This window comes from Pteronotus mesoamericanus, unplaced genomic scaffold (assembly GCF_021234165.1).
Source record: "Pteronotus mesoamericanus isolate MK-2021 breed Mesoamerican mustached bat unplaced genomic scaffold, CSHL_Meso_final contig_26, whole genome shotgun sequence".
In the NCBI taxonomy this organism is placed as follows: Eukaryota; Metazoa; Chordata; class Mammalia; order Chiroptera; family Mormoopidae; genus Pteronotus; species Pteronotus mesoamericanus.
In genome coordinates, this window is record NW_026555109.1 from 12,868,271 (window position 1) to 12,891,359 (window position 23,089).

Consider the following 23,089-nt stretch of genomic DNA (forward strand, 5'->3'; position numbering starts at 1 on the left):
ATGTTTCATTCTTTGAATGGATGGTTGGGGAGGTGATATTTTTGGCCCCAAATGTAGTCAACTGTGTTACTGATTAGAACCTGCTTTTGCTTTTGTTCTAGTTGTCACTTAATAACAAATCAGGACTGTCCATGAACCCTCCCCTGCAGTATGCCTGGTACCCAGCTCTGCCTTCTGCATGTCTACCCTGATTTATTTAGCCAAGCCCCTAGTAGTAAAGCGTATGCGGCAAGCGGTGGTCTGTGTTGACGCAGATAGATGTTCACAGCCATTTTCACTTAGGAGAGAAGCGCATCAATGACCGTCTGGCCGGGCTCTCCCCAGCCCAAGTGCTCACAGCCCTGCCCCTCTCTCCTGCTCCACAGCACACTGCCGCAGGCGATGAAGGCGGTGGCCAGTCGCTGATGTCACCTGGCAGCTGTCTGGAGGACTTCCGTGCCACGCCTTTCATCGAGTGCAATGGAGGCCGTGGGACCTGCCACTACTTCGCCAACAAGTACAGCTTCTGGCTCACCACCATCCCCGAGCAGAACTTCCAAGGCTCGCCCTCCCCCGACACGCTCAAGGCAGGACTCATCCGGACGCACATCAGCCGCTGCCAGGTGTGCATGAAGAACCTATGATGCGCCGGTTCCCGGGCGCTGCCCCACCTGGTGCACTCCTCTGCAGGTCCACATTCAGCCTGGGCGGCCACTTTGGTGCTTAACTTATTACCTCAGGTGCTGACCCGAAAAGTGATTTCATTTTTTTCTTTAAAAACAAACAAAAAGGCCGCCAAAGGAATCCAGCACCAGCTCTTGTACCAAATATCCACTTGTCATCCATCCACAGGTGCTCGCCACTGTCCCCACTCTGCAGAATGAAACCCTCCTTGTGGCCCCCTGACCCTCCAAAAGGGAAAACTGTCAGCAGCCCCAGCACTCCCTGTCGGCCCACGCTAGACTTTGACACGCTAGGTGCGACTAACCTCTTCTTCTGTACCTGCACTTCATATAGTCACTGCACTTTCAGACCTCATAGAAAACCTGCTTATTTAATCACTTAATGGGATGATATAAACAAATGAAGCCATACAGCCCAAAGGCTCCTGAATTCATTTCCACTGTTCCCACATAAAGGTCTCCCGGGGGTTGGCCCCCGCCCTGCCCTCTACACCAACAAGATGACAGCATGATCTCCCAGTTACTGGGGATATGAATCATCCTAACTCCTCAAGGCAAAAAAAGACACTGGTAGTCACATACCAGCTGTCATTCCTTCCACCACACCCTTACAGACCATTGGGTTTGGCAAAACTCACAAGCAACAAAGACCTACTAACTGTCTGTGGTCAGCCAGGCTACTTGACGGCAAACCCATGCGGTCGGAGATGATGCCTCCACTAGCCCCCAACTGTCCTGAGGTTCACCCTCCATTCATTGTTGTACATTGTAATCCCATGATTAAGAATAATGTCTTCTATAATGACTGTGGAATAAATGTTAATTTTGAACATTTTTATACCCCCCATTGTTGACTGCCTTCATCTTCTCAAGTCTGCAGAGCACAGAATTTGCTGTGACCACAAGGCACTGCATCTGGGCCCTGTAGCTAGTTTCTGATGTTTCAGTAGACTTGAACCCGAGTCTGCGGTATTGTCATTCCACTCTCAGGGAATTGTCTTTGTGTTTATCATGCGTTCATGTCTACAGAAAGCATCCTAATCATCACTCGTGGGAATTAGGGGGATCGGTCCTTCACAAACGAACTTCAAAGGTCATGCGATTCCTTCCAACATAATGTCCCAACTCAGATCTCAGTGTTTCCAAGATGCAGCCTCCAAGACACATTTCCTAAGAATAATTTCCACCTAACAAAGTAAGTATCCCACCTGATAATGTTATTTGAAATAGATCAGCAGATGTCTCGGCCAGCATTTCCTGAGAAGCTGAGACAAGGACTCTGCACAGGAGGGTCATTTGGGAACACAATTCCAAGGAATGGAGTGGGACCTGGACAGAGTGAACCCAGGAAGGAAAGCAAGTTACTGAGCGGGGTACTGCCCTTGGCAACTTAGGGCTTTATCCTGCTAGGGACCCACTAAGGAAGGCCACAGAAGAAGCCTGAGGTTGTCCCATCCTGGCATGGGAAGGAGACATTTTCAATCTCCAGTTCTTGCCCACTGTGGTCAGGGGTTGCCTAAGATTGTCAGCACTTAATGGCTGAGTGGGCTCCTGCAGCAACGCAAGTGGAGGTAGAGAACCAGATGAAGCTGATGCTACACCTATACACAGCTGGTTTCCATAGCAACAGCTGTAGCAACAAGTTGGGCACAGCGCCTCTCCACAAAACTTATGGAGGCAGCTGTTTATTCTAGTCTCCAGTCCCTACAATCCAGAGAGCAGACACAAAGTTTGTCACTGTTCTGAAGATTCCTGTTCAACTCGGTTCTGTGTGGTTCACACTAAAGAGTTAGGTGCCAAGCCAGAGGACAGGGCACCAGCGAGACACACACCCTAGTAGCTCCTGATACCATCCCCCTGCAGCCTGACTCTTGGGGGGGAACTTGCAGAACTCAGGGCTGACTCAGAGTCCTACCTCCCTTTTATGGCCAAGGGCAAGAGCAAAGGGCAACTGGGGTGGAGGCAGGCTTGGAAGCTGTGGGCTATGCAATGACATAAACTGGCTGTAAAACTGTAGCCATTTCCAAAGAGTCCACTTCATCATATGGGGTCAGGGTCCAGCTTCTCTGTCACACAAGGGAGAGGGGTGAGTGAGGCCAGGGAGAACAGTGGGAAGTGCCCCTGGAGATACACTGTGCATCCTGGAAGCAGCGCTTCCCAGGCCAGCATTCCCCCCACTCATCTTGGGCAGTGGGTATCTGCTGGTTAGAGGCCTGAGCAACCAAACCAGCCTCGGCAAAAGAGAACAAACACAGCAGAAAACGAAATTATGCATGTGAAACCCAGAGTCAGCTTCCCTGGAGCCCTAACCTGGAAGGGCCTAGACTTGGGTAAAACCTGGATGTGTGTCCCTTTCCAGCCACTGGTGGATTCTGGCCTTAGACCCAGTCTAAGACACACCTTTCATTGCTCTAGGCTTTAGTCCTCACACCCTCAAAGCAGCTGCTTTCCAGACCCTCCTTCTGGAGGAAGGGCCAGTGAGTTCAAGGCCAATCCAAGGGAGGGGAGGACAGGGAGCAGCACAGACACTTGCAGACTAAGCAGTTACTTGCTCTGAAGGTCCTGCAAAGGGGCATCGTCAGCCCAGCAGCTTTCAGAACAGGCACACGGAGACCAGACCAGCTGCACACGCATATTCAGGGTCTACACTGCAGGCCTAGCAGCTCCACCCCGTTCTGACAGTGCAGGTCCAAAGGGTCCAGCTTTGAGAAGCGGGAAGGATCAGGGACCACTCCTGGACACACAGGGAGTGTGTTTCAGGAATAGGGTAAAGTAAAATAATGAGGGCAGGTAGGAGCGCTGTGGAAGCATGAGGTCCACTGGGCCAAAAGACATAAAGGAAAATACAATCTGGGACTTCCCCCAGCCACAGGTGGAGCAGATTTTGACTCTAAAACAATGCGTGGACAGACCACACATTGGCTCTCAGACACAAGGTCTTGGGTTACAAGGCCTTGCCTTCCTCAAAGTCATTACAGTTGACCCTTGAACACAGGTTTGAACTGTGCAGATCCACTTATACACGGGTTCTTTTCAATAAATATGTACAGTACTGTAAACATATTTTCCTTAACACTTTCTTTTCTCTGGCTTGCTTTACTGTAAAAATAGAGTATATAGTACATGTAACATATAAAATGTGTTCATCATCTATGTTATTGGTAAGACTTCGGTCAACAGAAGGCCATTGATAGTTAAGTTGGGGAGAGTCAAAAGTTATATGCAGATTTTTGAATGCATGGGGCTCAGCATCCCTAATCCCACCCTGTTCAAGGGTCAAACTCTGGTTGTCATCCATAGTAGGCACTCTACATAATCAGGGTCACCCCAAAGCATGGAGTTGGAGGCAGAAGTCACTTCCATTTCCTTCTTTCTGTGGGACAAAAACCATCTCTCTGATCCATGTCATTGGCTTTGAGCACCGGGCTCACCTGGTAAGGCAAACTACCGTATTTTGCCATGTATATAATACGCTCCCGTGTATAATACGCACCCATGCGTTTGGCCCAAACTTTCAGGGAAATAGTCTTTTGTTTTAATTTTTTAACTCAATTTTTTATTTATATTTAGAAACAAAACTGATTATTGTATGCTAGGGTATTACTTCACATACGGATTTCATTATTGCTTTCTAGAGTTATACTTTTAACGCATAAGCCTAAATAAAAGAATTAAAGACATTTATATAGACAGAGAATTAGTACTACACCTGTGTAACGCACATCCTTATCTTTCCCTCAAGAATTCGGGTAAAAAAGTGCACATTATACACGGCAAAATACGGTATATGCTGGAGGTGGTGTGGCTGCCAGATACTTGGGTGAGAGGGCCTTCCTGGCACAGCAGGCAGCTCTGCTTCACCCAGAATGTCACGTTCAGAGAGGACAGAGTTGTACAATACTTCTAAGAAACCAGCCTAGCGGCCTGGGGAAAGGGGAAACCATGGCTTGCAGCACCCAGATTACAACATCCCCAACCCAAAACTTCCCAGATGCCTCCGCCATTCACGATGCCTCAAGGACACCAGGAAACATCCAACTAGGAGATACTGTTGAGGAGGTTTTTATCTGCAGGAGGACACTTCGGGGCCCCAGGTGAAAATCTGCAGCAATGGCTCCAAGTTCAGGCAGGTTAGCACAGGGCTGCCCGTGGCCTCCCAGGGCAGCTGCAATTATACAGAGGCATCGATGGAAGGAATGTTCAAGGGCACCAGCTCAAAACCACATCCAGCAGAAAAATCCCCCGTCCCCACCAGCAGGCTCACGCAGCTGAACGACTTGAAGCCTCCACAGAACTGACCACATGAGGTCACAGCCAGAAACCCATGAGCGGGCTCAGATCTGAGGATCAGGCCCCTTCACGAGGAAGAGTCCAGGCTGGCTTTTGAAAAGTGCACTTGGAACAGAGCCCCAACTGAAGCCTATTTTTAGAGCAACAATGAAAAGTGAAATGCTTAAGTGCCCGAAGTGGAGAATGTCCATTCCTGGGCAATCCCCTGTTCAGGGACACTAGCTGTTCAGGAAGACTAGCTGCAGGCGGTCATAGCAGATGGGCAAGAGAACCAAAGAATATTCAGGAGATAAGGGCCTTCAGAACACATTCAGCCAGCTCCGCCTTCAGGATTGGTGCAATGTCATAGGACGCTTTTCCCCAAGTGTTCAGACAAGCCCCTGGGTCCCCCTGGGCAGCACATTTCCTACTGTGTAACTAAAAAAGATACACTTGACAGGAAATTAACACAACTTCTGCCCATACAATGGCAAATTAAACCAAATCATGGAAAAGGAATCAAACTAATCCATTTTCACTTTTCAACGTGCTCATTGTGAAACTGAAATTGGAGACCTTGCCCTGGCTGGTGTGGCCCAGTGGACCGAGTGCTGGCCTGTGAACCAAGAGGTTGCCAGTTCGATTCCCAGTCAGGGGACATGCCTGGGTTGCAGGCCAGGTCCCCAGCTAGGGACGAGCAAGAGACAACTGACCCATGTAGCTTTCGCACATTGATGTTTCCCATCCTCCCTTCCCCTTTCTCTAGAAGTAAATAAATAAAATCTTCTTTAAAAAAAATGGAAGAAGAAAAAAGAAATTGGAGAACTTGAAGTCGTCGGCAGTGGCAGGGCACCTAAACTGAGGAGCCCCAGTGACACAAGGAGGCTGCGCACTGCACGGAGCAGGAGGCGGCCCTGGAGGGGCCTGGGGACGGAGCTCACGGGCACCCAAAAAAATCACTGAACACCTCCCCTCCAAAAAAAACCCTGCTTATAAAATACTGTTTTCTCACTAGCTTTCTGCCACATTTTGCTTTCTGTTATGGGCTGAATGATTGTGTCCCCCTAAAATCCATATGCTGGAGTCCTACCCCCTCAATGTGATGGTATTTGGAGGCGGGGGCCTTTGGGAAGTCATGAGGGTAGGGCCCTGTGAGAGGATTAGCGCCCTTATGAGAGAAGAAGGGGACCAGAGCTCTCTCCCCGTCTACCACGTGAGGACACGTCGAGAAAAAGGCCATATGCAGGTCAGGAAGAGAGCCTCACCAGAAACTGAATCAGCTGGCACCTTGATGTTGGACTTCCAGCCTCCAGAAATGTGAGAGATAAATGCTGCTTAAGCTGCCCAGCCTGTATTTAGTTACAACAGCCTGAGCTGGCTGCGACACCCCTTTCCCAATCAGAGAGCCCCAAGTCTGGCCTCCATGCTCTCAAATAAACTTCTAAGAGAACAAAACGCATTGTCTCGCAGCTTTCCTGCCTTAGCCTCTTCTAATAACAAAGCAGTGCACCCACCAAAAAGGGGTTTCTGATCAGGAATAGCCCAGGTGACCCAAGCAGAACTCAGCAGAAACAGTTTTCACTTTTGCTTCTATTATTGGAATTCATGTCATCAAGACAACTAGGCAGGTGGGCTGATTCAAATATTCTGGAATCTGTAAGGATTCAGTGCCAACTTCAAAAGATAGAATTACCTAAAACTCACAGCCATCTCCCCAGAGCCCTCAGCGCGGAGTCGCCTGGGGGCACAAATAAAGCCTGAATCAACGCAGTCTCCACCCCAAAGTTCTACTCAAGATTCCTTTTAATAGTATGTGTAGTTCATGCTACTACAACCGATGTAAAAAAGTGATTCCTGATTTTGTATAAATTAACCTGTTGAGAATCATTATGATGCATCAAGATACCAGTTCCAAATGACAGGACCAAAGATAAATCACAGTGAAGAGAAATGTCTGAGAACAAGAAACAAAAGTCATACAGGTGCTCAGACAGGTGCACACCCATCCAGGCAACCTTCTGCCAGAGGCCAGGTTGTCAGGAAAGGATCAGCAAGGGGACAACAGTCTCCAGGGACCCTGATCCTGGAACTCCCCACCTCCCGAAACAGTGACGTAGACAGAGGCGATGATTCACATTGACCTTCTCTTAACAGTTAGCTGTCATTTCCACTCGGACCTTCTCCCCCATGTGCAGTTCTACAAAGGAACTCCTTGGCTTTCCGTGCTCCTGACCACAGCTCGCTTGGTCATACTCCTTGCCCACTGTGTAAACTGGGGGTCAGGGGTGTCTGAGAGTCAGGCACAGCACCCAGATTTGGTTTGTCTGGGCGGCTTATAACAGGAGATATCCACGGTCTGCGGCGGCCCCTGGGCTCTCTGCCGCAAGATCACGGGCACCACCATGTCAAACAAGGTTTCAAACAAGAGGTCCACGTTGTATCCAGTTTTGGCACTGGTCTCAAAGCACATCTGCTCAGCTGCCGGCACATCCTTCTCATCCAGCATCTTGTACTTCAGGATCTTCTTATAAAGTGCCACTGCTTCCTCTGGCTTCACCAGCTTGGGCACCTTCGGCAACACACAGCGGTCACCCCCCGACCTGGAGCTGTGCCCTTCCTCCTCCCAGTTCTCCGAGGCCCCCTCCTCACTGAGGTCCACCTTGTTCCCCACGATGGCAAAGAGGCAGTCGGTGTTGGCTGTGTCTGTCAGGCCCAAGAATCTGTCCTCCAGCTCCACCAGGCTCTGCGGGTGGTTCACGTCATAGGTGAGGATGACAGCGGCCGCCCCCCGGCAGTACATGGAGCCAAGGCCGTGGAACTGCTCCCGCCCTGGAGGGGAAAGGGAAAGATGCAGGTTATCTCTTTTCTCAGAAGCACCCAGAAGGGACCATGGAATTCCACCCCAAATGTAGGCGTGGCTGGAGCTGGACCGAGACACAGGAGTGCAGAAAGAACTGACCAGCGCGGGCCCCGCAGGATCGAAGCGCAGTGCCTTGCTCCTCTGGGGACCGCAGGCCCACCCTTCCACAAGCAATTCCTACACGATCGGGTCACACGCCATAGTTAACCTACAAGACCAAGAAGACACGCCATGCTCTACCTTCCTTCTAATTAAAAATTGTATGGCTTGTTCCTATTTTTGCATTTTAAAAGAACGTATTTAAATAAAATGCTCTCACCACGGGCCTCAATGCTCGCTGGCACAGTCTGCACCGCACCTCAGCACCACAGGCGTTCTGACACAGCAGCAAGCCTGCCTGCCTTCAGGCAGGCACACGCAGCTTCCCAGCGTCCGACGCCCAGTGCTCCAGCTCCGAGACTGTCCCGCTGCCCAGGGTGCGGCCGCTCCTCAACCCGCTTGAGCGCTTGTCACTCCCCATGGGGTCCCTGGCCCCTTTTCAGATTACTTTTTTAAGTCTTGTCAGTCCCATCAGCGCCCCTACCTCCCGCCCCTGCACCCTCTCTGAGTTCTGGCTCATACACTTGGCGTGATCGCCAAGTCCACACCTTGGTTGTGCAGTTAATATACATCTCTCTGTCAGTAGGAAGGGCTGGACCATGTGGTTTTACTTGCCCCTGTATATTTGGTGCCCTATGTAAAGTGCTGAGTAAGTGAAGCCACAAATTATCCCCGCCCCCATTTTAAAAAAACACGCACACAATTTTTTCTCTTGCATAAAATTTCTTTGTTTTGTTAACAGTGTGGTCTGATTTACAAAATGCTAGAAGCCTCGTTCATGTCAGAAGCTTCATTCAGACCCTGCACCCAGCAAATCGGCACCCCGACCGCCCACCTTTACTCTGAGCTGCAGACTGAGGCGAAGCGGGAGGAAGAGCAGGGGGCGGGGTGGTGACCTTGATGTGTTAAACCCACCAAGAACTAAAATGTCCTTATACTTGAATATTTTTATTCCCCGTGTAAAATCATTAGAAAACCTCCATCAAAATTACAACTAAACTACAGAGCAACTATCATCCAGTACCCCCTGAAATCTAGCTAAATGTCAGCCCTACAACTAAGGATTTAAAGAGGCAGCCACTTTGAGACTGGCTGTTTCTGGGTGCAAGTACGGAATAGAGGCCGAGAGCACGCCTGTGCCCTGGAGCCAGGCAGCCTGGGCCTGTGACCCTGGACCAGTACTTAACCCCTCGTGATTTAGTCTCCTCTTCTGTGAAATAGAACAGATAACTATTACCTCACAGGGTTATGAAGATTAAATGTATTAATATATGCAAAACAAAAAAATAATTTAAAAACTTGCTCAAAGGTGCAAATCCTGGGTAAGCGGCAAGCCCCGTGGACCCTCATTCATTGGGGTTTGTCTCCGGAGGCCAAGTTTGACCATTTTTTGTGTCCCTAAGTTTTCATACATGGTCCCTTCATTTCCCCTTCTGTTCACTGTGTGGGGAGATGGCTCACTGGCTCCATGAGGACAATTCATAAATGTAAAAAGGGGCCTCCTCCCAAAGCCATCCCAGGCCGCAAGATTAATCAGCCTCCTTCTGCCACCGGACTCCACAGCCCCCGACGGTGGGAGGACGAACCGTCCTGGACCCCAGCTCCCCGGGCACATCCACGCTCCCGGGAGGGTCTCCGGAGGGGCCTCCTGAGTTCAGTCTTCCTAGGCTTGCTTGCTTACACTCACATGGTCCCTGGGAGAGCTAACTATATTTCTAGGGTATCTTTGACAGCTTCTCTCCCTAACTGGCACAGGAATCTGTTTCCAATGAAATTCTGTGATTCTGTCTGCAGTTTTTCAGTTTGGGCTACAGAGCCCAGCTGTTGACTACAGGGGGAGCAGAACCCAGCGGTCGTCCAGGACCCTGAAAGGGGAGAGAATGTAATCTTCATTCTCAACATCCTCTAACTGAAATTTAGCATTTCTTTCTCTTACACATATTGGCAACAAACCAGAAATGATATTAAGGAGCGATGTCTGCGGCTTCGTCACCAACAGAAATAGCAGAGGCTTTCGATTCCACATGACAGTGGTCCACTGTATCATCAAGGGTATAAGTTCATCACCACTTAAATATCACAACAAAAATCTAAAAAATAAATAAATAAAATTTTTTAAAAAATCTCAAGAGCTATTAACCTGCCCTCTGTAAGGAAGCCTGCTTTCCTGGTGAAACTTTGTATTTTAGTGCACACATTTAAATATAGCATTCAGAGAAAGGCCACGAGCTCATACAGCTTAGAGACAAAAGGATCCTTGACATAAAAGAAATGAAGACCCCTTGGTCTCTGGATCTTTGGAACATGGATTAACGGCATGATATCTACCCACATATACAGGGTCAGGCACAAATAATGCCCGTTTTTTATTACATAAAAATCCTTTATTACAAAATCATGAGCATGTAACTCTGTAATATAACAACATCGCAACTCAAGCACGCCATAGGACATTTTAGGGGAAATGTTCAAATGTTGTCCGTCTCGTACAAGACATCCATGTACCCTACCAACCACGCTCAGTGGTGTTACTTCTGCTGGACCCTGTATTTGTATAAAACACAGGGAGTGTCCTTTGCCTTATAAACTACTATTTTTGGTCAAATGGTCAAGAAATACAAACAAGTTCCACACCAATCATTCTGAAACTGTCACATTCAGACATAGGCCAGGCGGCACTGCCTCATTAAGGGGCAAGCTGGTGGCTCCCCTGACCAGCCCTGCAGAGAGCCACCTGCTGGGAACAACAGCCATGTCCTGGGAGAAGGGCCCTGCATGGACCTACACCTGACAGCTGTCCTTCCCCTCACCCAGAGCCAAATTCAAAGCCAGGACTCCCTGACTCTCCAAAATAAAAAAAGGCCCCAAGTGCTTCCTCAAACCATCTGATGGTGGGGGTGAGAGGGAGGGACGGAGGCAGGGACAGGGGGCAGGAGGCAGAGATACGTGTCCTGCCCTGCAGGGACCCTGAAGGTTAAAGTGGAGTGTGCTGTTTACAACCACCAGGCTCCCTGCCCCGCCCCGGGGGCCCGGAAGGGCCAACCTGCTGACAAGCAGCATGTACTCTGGAATTCATCACCCACAAAACAAAATTCCTCTCCTTTAGCACAGCCATAGCAGCTCAGCCCCAAGCCTGATAATCTAATTACAAGTTTCATGTCAAATTCCACTGTATGCCAACAGACAGAAATTAAAAGTCTTCTCCCATCTCTTCGTGGACCCCCATGGGAGAAGATGATAAAGACATCTCCACAACTGGCGATAACAAGTGTTAGTGAAAAAGAAAGAAATGCTTCCCCATCATTACCACTGAGTTGGGACTTTTCTTTCAGGCACTAATCCCATATAGAGCAACCCAAGCATCTTGAGGTTTTCCAACAGCTAAAAATGTTATCAGCTCCCACCCCCAAGATTCCACAAGGGAAAAATGAAGTGGCGTTCCAGTTCTCCCGGGAGGGTTTTTTCCAAGTCTGTTACATAGGTCACTGAGGACAAAAAGGCAACTGTTGTTCATGCCTGTACCTAAAATAGTTTTCCTTTCCAGATAAAAATGTCTGATTTGCTTTCAAAAAAAACTACAGAAGTAACAACAAAACCAAAAGAGAAAATAATAACGAAAGGAGGTAGGAACTGAAGAATCCCAGATGCTAGCCTGAAAAGAGAGTAAGTAAGAAGTGCTGTTTAAATCATAAAATCTGTTATCCACCCATGAACCAACACAGGAGAAAGTGCGGTGCAGGAAGCAGCCCACAGACGCAGAAATGGTGAAGCCCAGAGCCAGGGCTCTGTCCCCAGGTACCAGGTAGTCTGTGGTCTAACAACCCATAAAGAGCCTGGCCTAGAGAAGGACCACCTGCATTCAAATCCCCAGTGTGACCTTGGGCAAGTCACTTAACTCTCTGTGCCTGTTTCTCATCCCTAAAATATAGACAGTACCCACCAAAATATGGCTGTAAAACCAGAACTAATTTATACAGGTAAACTGCCCAGAACTGTGCCTGGCAGGTGTTATGTCCTACGTACCTGTTTGCTAAATTAATCATGAGTTAGATTCCATCCAAATCTAAGGTCAAACCATCCCAGGGCCACCGTATCATGTGTCTATTCATTTACAAACTATCTCCTAGGGCTTATTGGTCCCTTTTACAGCTGACCAATAGCCCACATCTGTCTTATTTTTACAAGGCTTACTTTCAGAGGATGACTTTCTTCCCATTTCCAGGGGGCACTTTATCATATAGCTGCCGTACACTGTGTTAGGAGAACTGAGAAATGGCCCATCGGAAGGCACAGGAACCAGAAGTCAGCAGCCCACAGAACCCCAATCAGCTGCTGGACAAAAAGAAGACAAAGTGACCACTTGCCTTCTCCTTTATTCTCCAACCAACCTCAAGACAAATGACAACCAGCCTTTCACCTTCAGCATTGTAACATTTTTGATGAAATGAGTTAAAAAAACTGAATGGATGGTAGAGCCATCAGAAATCATGTTACAAGGCTGGCTGCACACTGTAAACATGGGTGGGGAGGGGCGGTTGCTTTTTAAAAATACTGATTCTCGAACCCCCTACCCCAAAGCACATGAATCGGGATCTGACGACAGCGTGGGTACCAGAATCATTTTCAAAACTCCTCTGGTGAATGTAACGTGCAGCCCGAAGTGAAGATCACCAATTTGCTCACTGAGAGTGGAAGATAAAAAGGCAGCTTTACAGTGGGAGGAATCAGACTGCTCACCAGGAAATGTAACTGCCAAGACTGCACGAAAGAGGAACAGGAACTTTTTAAACACCCTACAAGATGCAGAATGCCCACTGGATAGGAGCCCACAAAAGTATCACTGTCACAACAGGAGGAAAGAAAAAACTCAGATTCACAGAACCAGAGATGGCAACAAATAGAAACTCCAGGGCACACACTGAAACAGAAGCTCTGTCTAGAACAAGCTGTAACATAATTCCCTTCAGAGATTTTTTTAAAAATAAAATAAAATCTTTTTTCCAATGTTTTCAAGTTCCACCCACAGCATTATAAATACTACCATAAAAATTACTTTAGTTCTATTTTGTACAGTTTGATGAGTTTTGACTAAAGTCTACAATCATGACAAAGTCTAGAACCTTCCATCTGCTTATATGCGTTTCTAAACATAGTGAACCTGGATAGAGAATGGCCCGTGGAAACAACTCCCCTCCAGAAATGTTTGCAAAGAATAGATATTTAAAGCCCTTTTAGCGCAACAAGAAGAAAGAACCATGAGTCTTCCCAGGATGATTAAAGGATTTGGCGGTCTAGGGTAGCACTGGGTGTGCGCAAACTGCACCAGTATGTGAAAACTGAAGAGGCAATCGGGCAAGGACACTTCCTCTGAGACTCTGCCCTTCACACAGAATCCCAGTAAATGAGTGGATGCGCCTGCCGCCACCCCGATACCTATGTGATGATTAATTTTTTTAACCTTCAATTTTTTTCAGAATTTTTAAAAATCCTCACCCTAGGGTATATTTATTGATTTTAGAGAGAGAGGAAGGAAGAGAGAGAGAAACATCAACTGGTTGCCTCCTGTACACATCCCCATCAGGGATCAAACCCACAACCTTGGCACACCGTGACCGGGAATCACTCATTGGTTTTTCCACTTCTTTACACATTCATTGGTTGATTCTTGTACGTGCCCAGGACTGAACCCCCAACCTTGGTGTATCAGGACAATGCTCTAACCAACCAAGCTACCCAGCCAGGGCCTACAATGGTTAACTTTAAGTGTTAACTTGGCCAGGCTGTGGTGCCCAGTTGTGTGGTCCAACTAGTCTAGATGTTGCCATGAAGGTATTTTTTAAGGTGTGATTAATATCTGCATCAACTGACTTTAAGTAAAACCGATTACCCTCAATAATGTGGGTAGGCCTCACCCAATCAGATAAAGGAAGACTTTAAGAGAAGCCTGAGATTTCCTGGGGAAAAAAAGAATTCTGGCCCAGACTACAACCTGAGTTATAAAAAATCCTGCCTGAGCTTCCAGCCTGCTGCCCTGTGGAGTTTGGACTCAAGACTGCAACATCGGCTCTTCCGTGGATCTCCAGCCTGCCAGCCTGCCTGCAGGTTTCAGACTTGCCAGCACCCACAATCATGTGAGCCAATTCCTCTCTCTCCCTCAATCAATCTCTCCCTCTCTTCCTTCTTTATATACACATCTACATCCTACTGGCTCTGTGCCTGGGGAAGCCTGACTAACACACTTGGAGCTTCTCACTTGTTTCTCTGGGAAACATCCCACTGGGAACGTGGCTGCAGTGCCAGACTCTCCAGAGGGTGGGACTGTCTCAGCAGCCCTTTTCCTCTCTTCTTTTTTTTTAACTTTGTAGTTGTTTGGTTGTTTATTTATCTATTTATTTTTAGAGAGAGGAGAAGGGAAGGAGGCGAAAGAGACACATTGCTATGTAATAAAACAGTTGCCTCTCACACGCCCCCAACCGGGGACCTGGCTCACAACCCAGGCATGTGCCCTGATAGGGAATCGAACCAGTAATCTCTTGGTTTGCAGACCAGTGCTCAATCCACTATGCCACACCAGCCAGGGCCCTTCACCCCTCTTGCTTCGCCATCTCCAAATGTCTTCACAGAGGCACTGATTCCCTCCATAAAGAGAGAATGCCTCGCCAGCCCCTCCCCAAAGTGAGCTGGGACACAGCCACCCACCACACATCCTGCAGGCATTCCTCGGTGCCTCACGGCTGGGCCACGCTCCCAGACCCCACCTCTGGCACACTGCCCCACGGGAATTGAGACCATGCCTCTTAGCCACACTGGCCACCAGCCCAAGGGAAAGAGGAGAAGTGGGTTGAAAAGGGCTTTTCAGCAACTGCAGGTATCACTTTTTTTTTTAAATATTTATTTTTAGAGAGAGGGGAAGGGAGGGAGAAAGAGAGGGAGAGAAACATGTGCAAGAGTCAGTTGCCTCTCACACACTCCCAGCTGGGAACCTAGCCCACAACCCAGGCATGTGCCCTGACTGAGAATCGAACCTGTCACCTTCTGGTTTGCAGGCTGGCACTCAATCCACTCAGCCACACCAGCCAGAGCAACCGCAAGTATCACTTTGACCCAAACTGGTTACTTCCTCACGATGGATCCCTTGTCTGCCCTCCTCACTAGCCTGGCCAGTTAGTTCTCTTTCTAAGTAAAGATCCAGTAATGAAAATCTCCTTCCACACAACTGCTGGCACTCTTAGCTGGCTTCAAAAGAAAGTGTGACCCCCACAAAAGTGTGCAAGTCCTCTCCTGCCAGCCTTGGAATCAGAATGATATGATTTTCAAAGTAGATCTCTAGGAACATCTTTTATTGGGGTGGGGTGGGCACAGCACAGAGAGATGGGGAATGGGGTGAGGAATATATTTAGATTTTTTTTCTTGGATTTGAAGTTACTTCCTTTTTTCTTTTTCAGTCTCAGTTTTCATCCTGTAAAAATAAATTTAATTTAAAAAGGGAAAAGCCCTGACTGGTGTAGCTCAAAAGGGCATTGTCCTGCAAATGGAAAGGTTGCTGGTTTGATTCCCAGTCAGGGCACATGCTTGGGTTACAGGCCAGGTCCCCGGTTCAGGCCATAAAAGAGGTAACCAAGTGATGTTTCTCTTGAAAATCAATGTTTCTCTCGCAAATCAATGTTTTTCTCCCTCTCTTCCTCCTTCCCTTTCCCTTTCCCTCTCTCTAAAAATAAATAAAATTTTTTTAAAGAACAAGGAAAAAAGTCTTTCATTACAGATTAAAATTTTATAATACGGGAGAAAAGGGAGGGGTCTCTAAAGTCTCCTATCATCTGCAGTGGACTGAGTGCTGGCCACAAAGATATGCCCACGGCCCTCATCCTCATAAGCCGTGGATGGGGCCTTATTTGGAAATAAGGCTGTTGCAGGTGTAATAAAGTTAAGTTGAAGCCACTAGAGTGCAACCTAACCCAATATAATTGCTGTCTTTATAATAAGAGAGACACAGAGGTAGACATACAGGCACAGGGACGACGACGTGAAGACAGGGGCAGAGACTGCAGCGATCTACCAGGTCAGCCAGCCACTAGGTGACCGCAGTCTCCCAGACCCATGCTTGTTAAAATGAGAGGTTTTTTCATTTTATTAATAAAGGAACCCAAACCCAAAATGATTTTCAACTAATAGAATAGCAACATCTAAAGTAGAGAACAGCGTTTCAGAAAAATGGATTTATTTTCACACTGAAATACATATACAATGAATTTTCACCTAAATCACCCCATGTGTCATTTCTGTTGTTTCTGGTTGATAATTTGAAGATTAAACTAAAACCAAAGAACGTGTCACAGGAACCACTCAAATAATTAACTGCACATAAACCAGTCACTTACCTGTGACTCACTGATTGAGCTTTCTGAAATAATTACTAAGGTTCTATGATGATAACTGGAATTTAAGTCTCAAATTACTTTGCTCTTCTCAGACATGAATTTACTAAAAATAATTCAATAACAAGACCAAGTAACAAAGAGATGCTAATAGTCTATTAAGAAAAAGAGGCAAATCCAAAGTACACTTATATAACAGGTTTAGCTTTAAAAAACAAAAAATTTTCATATGCCAAGTTATTTAATCCAATCTCTTCTACCTTCAACAGATACTGTTATCCTATGATAATTAATTTTTAGAATGAGATTATCAAAGAAAAATTCAATTATATGCTGAATTCTCTACTTATTAAAATAGGAAACTAAAACCATTTCAGATTTTTCAAAGCAAGTTTGAACTTGTTTTAAAATCAACACTGAACTACAAATACCATATTAATAAAACTCTAAGTCTATTAAGGGTTTCTTGAAATATTAAGTTATCTAGAGTAGCCTCTTTTCTGAAGTACTCCACTCAGTAAACATACCAGTTATTTCTAACAGCTTTGCTATACTGAATAGGCTTTTCTTCTTCTGTATAAGGCATAACCCAGAGCACAAGACCATGAAACTCATTGTTATTGTGTTGCCTGAATACCATCCCTACTTACTATAAAGGTTAAATGCTCACTATCCCTCACCCACCCATGTGAAAAAGTATGTGTCTCACCATTTCCTTTATCCAATCCTAGAGACTTCCCTGCTTTGCCTTGTCCTGCCTCCCTAATCTACCACCATAAATTTCAGGCAACCTTCCTTACATTTCTCCTTTGATTGTATATGCATGAAAAGAACTGCAAAACTGCCATTCTCCAGAGCTTTTTCTTAATCCACTGCGATCTTGCTTCTGGTCATGTGCTCAGCTTTGGCTCAAATAAACTTTTATAAATTTTTTCTGTAAGTTTGGACTTTCTTTCATCAACACTGGTGTATCTAGATATAATTTCATCAGTTTAACAGTAAGAAAACCTTTTAAAATCAATGATATTGAAAGTATTTTGTTAGAACTTAGTTTGTCACATTTAAATATGTAAAAAAAATAAATAATTCCCTAGAATTGTCAAATTCAGAGACAGAAAGCAGAATGGCATTACCAGGGGCTGGAGGAAGAGGGAAGGGGGTTAGTGTTTAATGGGTACTGAACTGCAGTTGGAAAGAAGAAAAAGTTTTGGAGATGATTGTGGTGATGGTTATACAACATGTGAATACACTTAACGCCACCAAGCCGTACACTTAAAAATGATTAAAATAGTGAATTTTATGTTATGTGTATTTCACCACAATTTTTAAAATTCTGTATGGTTAAAGGATAGATAGATAGATAGATAGATAGATAGATAGATAGATAGATAGATAGATAGATAGATAGAAAAAAGAAAGAATCGCACGTAAAAATAGCACCTACTAAGAACAGCAGGAAACTCAGGCCGGATCCCTGCCCCCCTCCTCTGCTCTGCAGCTGCAGCCCGAAGCTGCTCCTCCTCTACCTTGATGGTGTACCACCTGGCGATCTGGTTGAAATGCAGATTCTGATTCAGAGGTCTGGGTGGGGCTTGGATGCTGCTGCTGCTGGCCCTCGGACCTCACTTTGAGGACCAATGCAGTAAAGCCCCGAGCAGTCTAGGGACAGCTCTCATCAATCAAAGCTAAAATACAGTATTAACACAACTGACACTACAACTCAAACCTGAGTTTGCCATTTTTGCACTTCACCCCTCCACCGCCTTCTTCCCGATACTTTGTTCCCGGTAACAGTTATGAAGCAACCGCAGGTTGCTCAACCAAGGAAAGCTGAAGGGCCTTGCCAGGTTTTTGAAACTTCACTCTTGAGCTGCTGGGACCTGTGGCTACACAGTAACTAACCAGGGTTAATCAGATGGGAAATTAATTAGGTTTGGAATGTGCATTGGCAACTGCTGGAGAAAAGATGTGCAGTTAAGGAAACAAACAGCTTTGAATAGTGGGAACAAAGTCCTCAAACAGCCCAGAAATTGTTTATAAAAGCCCAGGCACAGCACAAAGGCAGCACTGCTACTTAGCAAAGCACTGTGTGATATGGGACTCATACAACGTTCTTATCTACTCATAATGCAAGATCCTCACAGAAGCGTTCCAGTTACGACAGAAACTTAGAAAAGATTGAAAACCCTCCTCTCATTCTGGCTTTTCATTTTTTAGGACCAGCTGCCTGTTAGAAAGGAAAAACCGCTTTCCTCTGTTCTTGGCTATTGATGCGGGAGTCCCTAAGCTAGAACCTCCCCAGGCCGCCACGTGCTCACCAGTTTCACCGAGTCAGTCAAGTCTGATCCCTGTAACCCCATCTGCTACACCTCCCTCTAGGAACTGCTAACATTCTGTTGGACAGAATGGCAAGCTATTATATATGTGCACACACACACACATATGTACACATGCACACCCACTCAGGCACACATGCATACTCACAAACAGGCATGCACACACACAGTGTCATTTCATTCTCCCCATGGTTAGTGTGCACATTTTACAGATCTTTGAAGAGGCCCAGCATGCCCGTGCAGCTCCTCAAGGAACACCCTACCCCAGAGACTAAGCAGCTCCTAACACTAACAGTGGTATGAGTAGTCTGGGTAAGGAGCTGCCAAACAGTAAGGGTTCAATGGCAGTGGAGGACCTCTACATTTTATTAGAAAAAGAATGAGGTTTGGTTAAGCACTTTTTAAAGCACTTCCACCCTGACACATGCTAAAAGATAATGTTTGAGAAAGGGCAAAATCTTGACACTCAAACAGACATGAAAAATAAATACATGTTAGCCCTGGCTGGGTAGTTCGGCTGGTTAGAGCATTGTCCCAATATGCCAAGGTTGCAGGTTCAATTCCCAGTCAGGGCACTGATGACAGTAAACCAATGAATGCAAAAATAAGTAGACCAAACAAATTGATGTTTCTCTCCCTCTCTTACTCGCTCTCTAAAAGCAATTATAAAAAAAATGTTAAAGATCTTATTTAGCTCATTTAATGAGGGAACCAGACATATGTCATAACCAACACAAAGAGGTCAGGAAGGCACAGATGGAGAAGGGATATAATCATAGGAACACCGGGGAATATGGAGGATAACAGACGAACACATGTGGAAAAACACACAGGAATGATGAAGTGATGTGCAAATGGAGGCAAAATTGTTTTCCAGAAGGGAAAACGACCTACTTCACACCACCAATTCTGAATTAGGTTGCCAATTAAGGCCTGTTCTATCATCTTTTCTTCATAGCACTTATCACAGGTGATACTATTTTAAGTACTTTTTGTCCGATGCCAATCTTTCCACCCGACTTAAATCCGAGGATGAAAGGCTGCCTACTTTGTTACTGCTGTTCTTTGAGCTCGACAGCATCTAATTTATGAAAGGTGCTCAAAAGAAGTCTTCATTGATGAACAAATGGACTCACTCTCACTGAATGCTCACTATGCGCACATTAGGATACTAAAACTAGAAGGAACCTTGGAGATCATTTTGTTGAGGCAGCAACGGAGGTGGCCATGTAAGGCTCCTTAAAGCCTGGTCAAGCACAAGAAGATGAAAGTGAGTGAAAAGTAGGGAAGATAACAAATGTCCATCTCCCCCCAAAAAGAATCACAAAGTAATATTTCAAAAGGCACAATAAAAGACTATCAAATTTGCCCTTTCGTACTGAGCAAAGGGCCTTTTCATATCTATCATTCTTTATTTTTAAGCAATTAATGGTTATAATACCTTGACCTTGGAAAAAATGTTACCATTTTACTTCTGAGTTCTATATTCCTATTTGATAATCCGATACCATGGAAACACAGCGGGTCATTTGGTCTTCAACTGGAAGCTGGGAATAAGCATACTGTTGTCAACTGATGGTTGTTGTGCCAATTCAGCACCAACAGAAATCCCCAATTTGGGGTGTGATGAAGAAGGAAACTTTATTCGGCGCAGAACAGCTCAATTGTGATACAGCACAGCTGTGAAGAGAGCGGGCTGTGAGGCAGCCTGGGGGCCAGGTGGCCCTGGTACCAGGCCCCTCTCTGGCTAGACAGCTCTGCCCCTCGCTGGTCTGCTCTGCTCTGAACTGTGCTGCTCTGCTCGGGGCTGCACTGCCCACTCCACCGCACTCTGGTCGGCTCCGTTCTGTGCCCGTCTGCTCTGGACTGTGCTGGTCTGCTGGGCTCTGCTCCTGTGACACATCAGTGTTTCAGCACAGCCAGGGAAACAGTCTTCACTCTTCAAAGGAAAGAAAAAGTACCCTCCCGAGCCAGGGGGGAGCTAACTTCTATAGACAAAAGTCCCTGTCCCAGGTCCCAGCCAGATTGGTCTGTGCTCATGCAAATGAGGACCCCAAATCCTCACAGTTGGATTGGTCCAAAAGGCACTAGTTGATGGGCCAAAATACAGCCACTCTTGTTGGTCAGAACTGTGCAGCTCCGACTGGATGGGGAAAGCCTCAGTGCTATTGGTTGAGATAAAATTCTAGGAACTCTTTTACACAAGCTGGTTCAGATGGCAGAAACACAGTGCAGACATGTTCAGACACAAAGACACATGTATAAAGTGAATATAATTCTACACGGGTAAAGCACTGATTGAACAGGTATTTTAATACATTAATTTAATATTTGTCAGTTGTGAAACAGCCCAAAGATTGGGACTATTTTTAACTTACCACTTTTGGGCGCAGCAATGTCTTTTCAGTTCACGGGCACACGAGGCACTAAACAGAATGTACATATTTGTCACATCCTGCACGCACACACAATGATTGCGTTACATACACTGGGCATTCTGTCCTAGTTCACTCTCACTTCAGAGTAGATGTCACTTCTGTGAAGGACACAGCATGACTCGGTGACTAAGCACATAAACACTGGGGCAGTTTGCCCAGCTCAGAGAGCAGCAAAGCCCCTTCCGGGCTTCATGTTAACTTACACAGGATCTAACCTTGTTACCTCCTTGAGTTCTCAAGAGGATTAATGAGTTACAATGCAGAGGCTAGAACAGCCCAGGCCACACAGGAAGTGCGACGCAGGCAGCATCTATTAATCAGCCAGAATCCGTGACAGAACTTCATCTTGGGGAGGCTTTGGAGGTGATTTTGTAGGGGATTCCTCAAGGGTTCTGTTAGGCCACCGGCTGTGTGATAGCTAATCACCCCACACAAAAAGCATTCCAAACATGCCATTAGATTTGTCCTTTGTATCTGAACGTTTACTTTCGGGTACAAGTTAGCATTTCAGGTACAATCAGAACAAAAAGCTTCTAATATGAGGTGCGAATATTTATCTACCACAAGGTCAGCTCTAGATACTTGCAAAAGCTGTTAATAATAAAGTTAATAACTTTTTAAAAATAGCGAAAATACAGCAGGATACAAAAATAAACGCAGGTACATTAGTTAAGCAACTCCAGTTAGAACATTATGCATTGTGTTTTTTTGCTCCAACAAATTTTTTTTAATGTTAAATAATTCAAGGCAGAATAATAAATTAGATAATATCATAATTTTAACCTTTGAGTATTATTTGATGTACTACCACTAGCATTACACAGAACAACATTAAGAGCTATATTTCATTACTTATTTAATTTCACCTAAGCCATGAGTCCTTCAAGGAAATACCTGACTTGGAAAATTTTCATGACTTAGAATTTTTACTAAAATTTTAACATTGAGTATTTGGCTAAAATGGATAGTAAGTGCACCTCTAATTTTCAGAAATAAAAAAATAAAAGGAAAAAGCAAACTGGCAACAACTTTCCCATGATTTTCAAGTTTTCCAGCAGTATATACATTTTGTTTGTTTGAGAAGAGAGAGAAAGGCCATAACAGAGACTAGAAAATGACAAAAAGCAGACCTCAGATCCAGCCTCCTCAGCACCCTCTTTGGGCCTTAGCTTCCTGGTCTGCAAAAAGGAGGTGATAACAATGCCAACCACCCAAAGCAGTTGTAAGAAATAAAAGAGACTAAGCCCAAAAGGCACGAAACGTGGCATCTGGTACCCAGGAAGCCAACAGAAACCGCTGCTACTTGCACAAGCAGGGGCTCCAGGAAAGTGAAGGCTGTGCATAAGCAACCTGGAAACCCTTTGGAAAACACTTCCCAAGCCAGTTTTCCATAGGAACCTTGCCCTGGTTTCTTAGCAGACTGCAGGAGGGCAGAATTTTAAAGCACAGATGGTCCTGGAATTAAATAAAGTATACGTGATAGCAATAGCAGGAAAGGTAGCACGGAATGGTGACTGAGTCACAAGACCCCAGCTGGGGCCCCTGTTCTGCCACCAACTGTCAGAAGTAGGACAAGGAGCTTCTTAAGTCTGTCCCTTCATCTGAAAGAAAAAGAAACTGAGCAAATTGTCCTTTTAATGCTGTTCTAATTTTACAGGATTATGCCAGACTCTACAATTTTAAACTACCCTGTTGCATGGCTACCTGCAATGGATATTCAAAATTCAATGACTCCCACTGTGACGACAAATTAAGAATCTTCAAAAGTGCTAAACCTGAATAATGGCTTCTATGATACTCAGACTGGTTTCATCTTTACTGGAAAAAAACCCAGAGAAGTCAAAGCTGAGCTCCGCTTTGCCCACAGGTCCAAGGCCATTTGATCCACATCCCTCCAAATATGGGAAACTTGGCAGTAGGGAGCTGAGCTATTTCAGAAGCCTGAGACCAGCACAGAGAGGGCAGGCCAGAGGGAGGGACGCCACCAGCTCACATGAGTGTCTTTTAGGTCCACAGAACAAATCAACAAGTATTTAGAATATGCAAGCTC

General features: G+C 45.8%; 2 protein-coding genes across 3 annotated transcripts in view; one reads left to right on the forward strand and one right to left on the reverse strand.

Moving 5' to 3' along the window:
- The window catches only part of COL4A2 (collagen type IV alpha 2 chain), a 195,307-nt gene extending 193,805 nt beyond the window's left edge, over window positions 1–1,502 (forward strand). For both annotated transcript variants that reach the window (XM_054574392.1, XM_054574391.1), the window contains exon 48: window positions 366–1,502. In XM_054574392.1, the coding sequence (XP_054430367.1) occupies window positions 366–623 (258 nt within the window). In that variant the 3' untranslated portion in view covers window positions 624–1,502. The remainder of the gene's footprint in view (window positions 1–365) is intronic.
- A 5,161-nt stretch (window positions 1,503–6,663) lies between these two features.
- The window catches only part of RAB20 (RAB20, member RAS oncogene family), a 33,373-nt gene continuing 16,947 nt past the window's right edge, over window positions 6,664–23,089 (reverse strand). The window contains exon 3 of the mRNA XM_054574395.1: window positions 6,664–7,760. Coding sequence (XP_054430370.1) covers window positions 7,228–7,760 — 533 coding nt within the window. The 3' untranslated portion in view covers window positions 6,664–7,227. The remainder of the gene's footprint in view (window positions 7,761–23,089) is intronic.